The 2,565-nt window shown below is 41.6% G+C and overlaps 1 protein-coding gene across 1 annotated transcript; it reads left to right on the top strand.

Annotated features, from left to right (window-relative positions):
* The first annotated feature begins 492 nt into the window (after positions 1-492).
* LOC113190272 (magnesium transporter NIPA2-like) lies at positions 493-2,301 on the top strand. The gene is given in 2 exon segments (XM_077794788.1): positions 493-1,042; positions 1,045-2,301. Coding segments are annotated over 2 exon segments (1,083 nt in total). The 5' UTR covers positions 493-952; the 3' UTR covers positions 2,038-2,301.
* The last annotated feature ends 264 nt before the right edge of the window (positions 2,302-2,565 follow it).

Here is a 2,565-nt window from a genome sequence, read left to right on the forward strand (position 1 = left end):
GGAACATAATGCAGGCGATCATCCAACTTTACTTTGAAAGAACAATGGAGATTACTATGTGTGCATTGAGACTGGTCTGGCTTTGCTTTTCCCCTCCTTTTGCTGAATAGTGCCAGTTAATATCTTCTCCTTCCAATTTCTTTTCTATCCTTGGATTCGAAGTGCCACATTTAAATCTGGGCCATGTATTAGGGTCAGGTGAAGATTTTGATTTTTTTCCAAAGTGGATGAAGGTAAATTGAAGCCCTGTGAATAATTATGATTCTTACAGAGCTATTTTTGTCCTCTCTATAGTTCTATAGTTCGTTTCTTCTTTGCTCTTGGTGGCATCTGACCCTTTGCTCTGTACCTCTTTAGAACCTCTTCCACTTATGAAAGGGAAAAACAAGCTGCACTTTGGATAAAATCTGTTCACACTAATGCACTAACTCTTTCTAAACTTTTTTTAACTTGAACTCTTTAAACTTTAATTGGGACTCGGTCGCGCCCAGGTTCTCCTCGGCGGTGGCCCTCGGTCCCGGCCGCGGTGGGGCTGGAGGTCGTCCTGGGTAGGTTTATCTCAACGCTTCCATGGAGAAGGCGGCTTGCACGGCAGCAGCCCCGGATGTTCGCACTTACCCCTGGAGGGCGACGGAGGCGGTGGCCGCGCGAGCGCTGGAGGGAGCGGCCTGTGTGGGGGTGTGAGCCAAGGTTCCGGGGGTCGGATTGCCGAGGGGAAGTCGCGCGGCCCGCGTGCCGCCTGGGGCTGGAACAGTAAAGTTAAAAACTTTAAATGGAAATAAAGGGTAGTATTTACAAGAAAATGAGAATGAATAAATCATCCCTGGTTTTCAAAAGAGAGACCATATTAAACTTACATATGTGAAGACTGCATCCCCCTGCCTTCAGTGCCAGCAGTTTCTCTGTTCTGTAATCAATGTGATTCACAGGAGCTTCTTAAGTGACAAACGAAATGAGCCCAGGGCGTGGAAAATATGATTTCTATATTGGTTTGGGATTGGCTATGACCTCCAGCATTTTCATAGGAGGGAGTTTCATTTTGAAAAAAAAAAAGGCCTTCTGCGACTTGCCAGAAAAGGATCCATGAGAGCAGGTCAAGGTGGCCATGCATATCTTAAAGAATGGTTGTGGTGGGCTGGACTACTGTCAATGGGGGCAGGCGAGGTGGCCAACTTCGCTGCATATGCCTTTGCACCAGCCACGCTAGTGACTCCACTGGGAGCTCTCAGCGTCCTTGTAAGTGCCATTCTTTCTTCATACTTTCTAAATGAAAGACTTAATCTTCATGGGAAAATCGGATGTTTGCTAAGCATTCTAGGATCTACAGTTATGGTCATCCATGCTCCAAAGGAAGAGGAGATTGAGACGTTAAATGAAATGTCACACAAGTTAGGTGATCCAGGTTTTGTGGTATTTGCAACAATTGTGGTCATTGTGTCCTTGATATTAATCTTTGTGGTGGGACCTCGCCACGGACAGACAAATATTCTTGTGTACATAACAATCTGCTCTGTGATTGGAGCGTTTTCAGTGTCCTGTGCAAAGGGCTTGGGCATCACCATCAAAGAACTGTTAGCTGGAAAGCCTGTGCTGCGGCATCCCCTGGCCTGGATTCTGCTGCTGAGCCTCGTCATCTGTGTGAGCACACAGATCAATTACCTAAACCGGGCCCTGGACATATTCAACACTTCCCTTGTAACACCAATATATTACGTTTTCTTTACAACCTCAGTTTTAACTTGTTCAGCTATTCTTTTTAAGGAGTGGCAAGATATGCCTGCTGATGATATCATTGGGACTCTGAGTGGCTTCTTCACAATCATTGTGGGGATATTCTTGTTGCATGCCTTTAAAGATGTCAGCTTTAGTCTAGCAAGTCTGCCTGTGTCTTTTCGAAAAGATGATAAAGCAATGAATGGCAATCTCCCTACTATGTATGAAGTTCTTAATAATAATGAAGAAAGCTTAACCTGTGGAATTGAACAACACACTGGTGAGAATATCTCACGGAGAAATGGAAATCTGACAGGTTTTTAAGATTTGATTTAAAGGTTAATCCATAATTATGTTATAGTGATTTTTGAATATCAGAATCTGTCTGAAAAAGCATTGTCCTCAAATAATGTTCTCTAAAGACAATCTTTTTTAAGTTTTCACTAATTTGGACCAAGAAGTTAGTTACTTTTCTTATATTTAAACAAGGTAGCTCACTAAAAATGGCCTCAGTATGTGGCCAATTTCTATTAACATTGTATAATTGTAGAGGTATTTTACATTTTGATTCTTTCTTCAAAATCTAAATGCACTAAAGACAAGTTTTAAGTCTATAAAAATGCTTTATTTTTTCATTATTGATGAAAGTCTGAAATGTACATTTGTCATTCCCACTCCCATCAATCCCTGATCATGTAAGGCTTTTTGATTGTAAACAAGAACAAAACTATCCCAATACATTATCCTCTGATTTATCTTACCTATAAAAGTGGCTCCTGTTTGGATGAATTATTTTGATGTTGAAATGTTAAAGGGAATCCTACTAAATGAAGGAAACTCAGACCAAAAAAA

This window comes from Urocitellus parryii, unplaced genomic scaffold (genome assembly GCF_045843805.1).
Source record: "Urocitellus parryii isolate mUroPar1 unplaced genomic scaffold, mUroPar1.hap1 Scaffold_45, whole genome shotgun sequence".
NCBI lineage: Eukaryota > Metazoa > Chordata > Mammalia > Rodentia > Sciuridae > Urocitellus > Urocitellus parryii.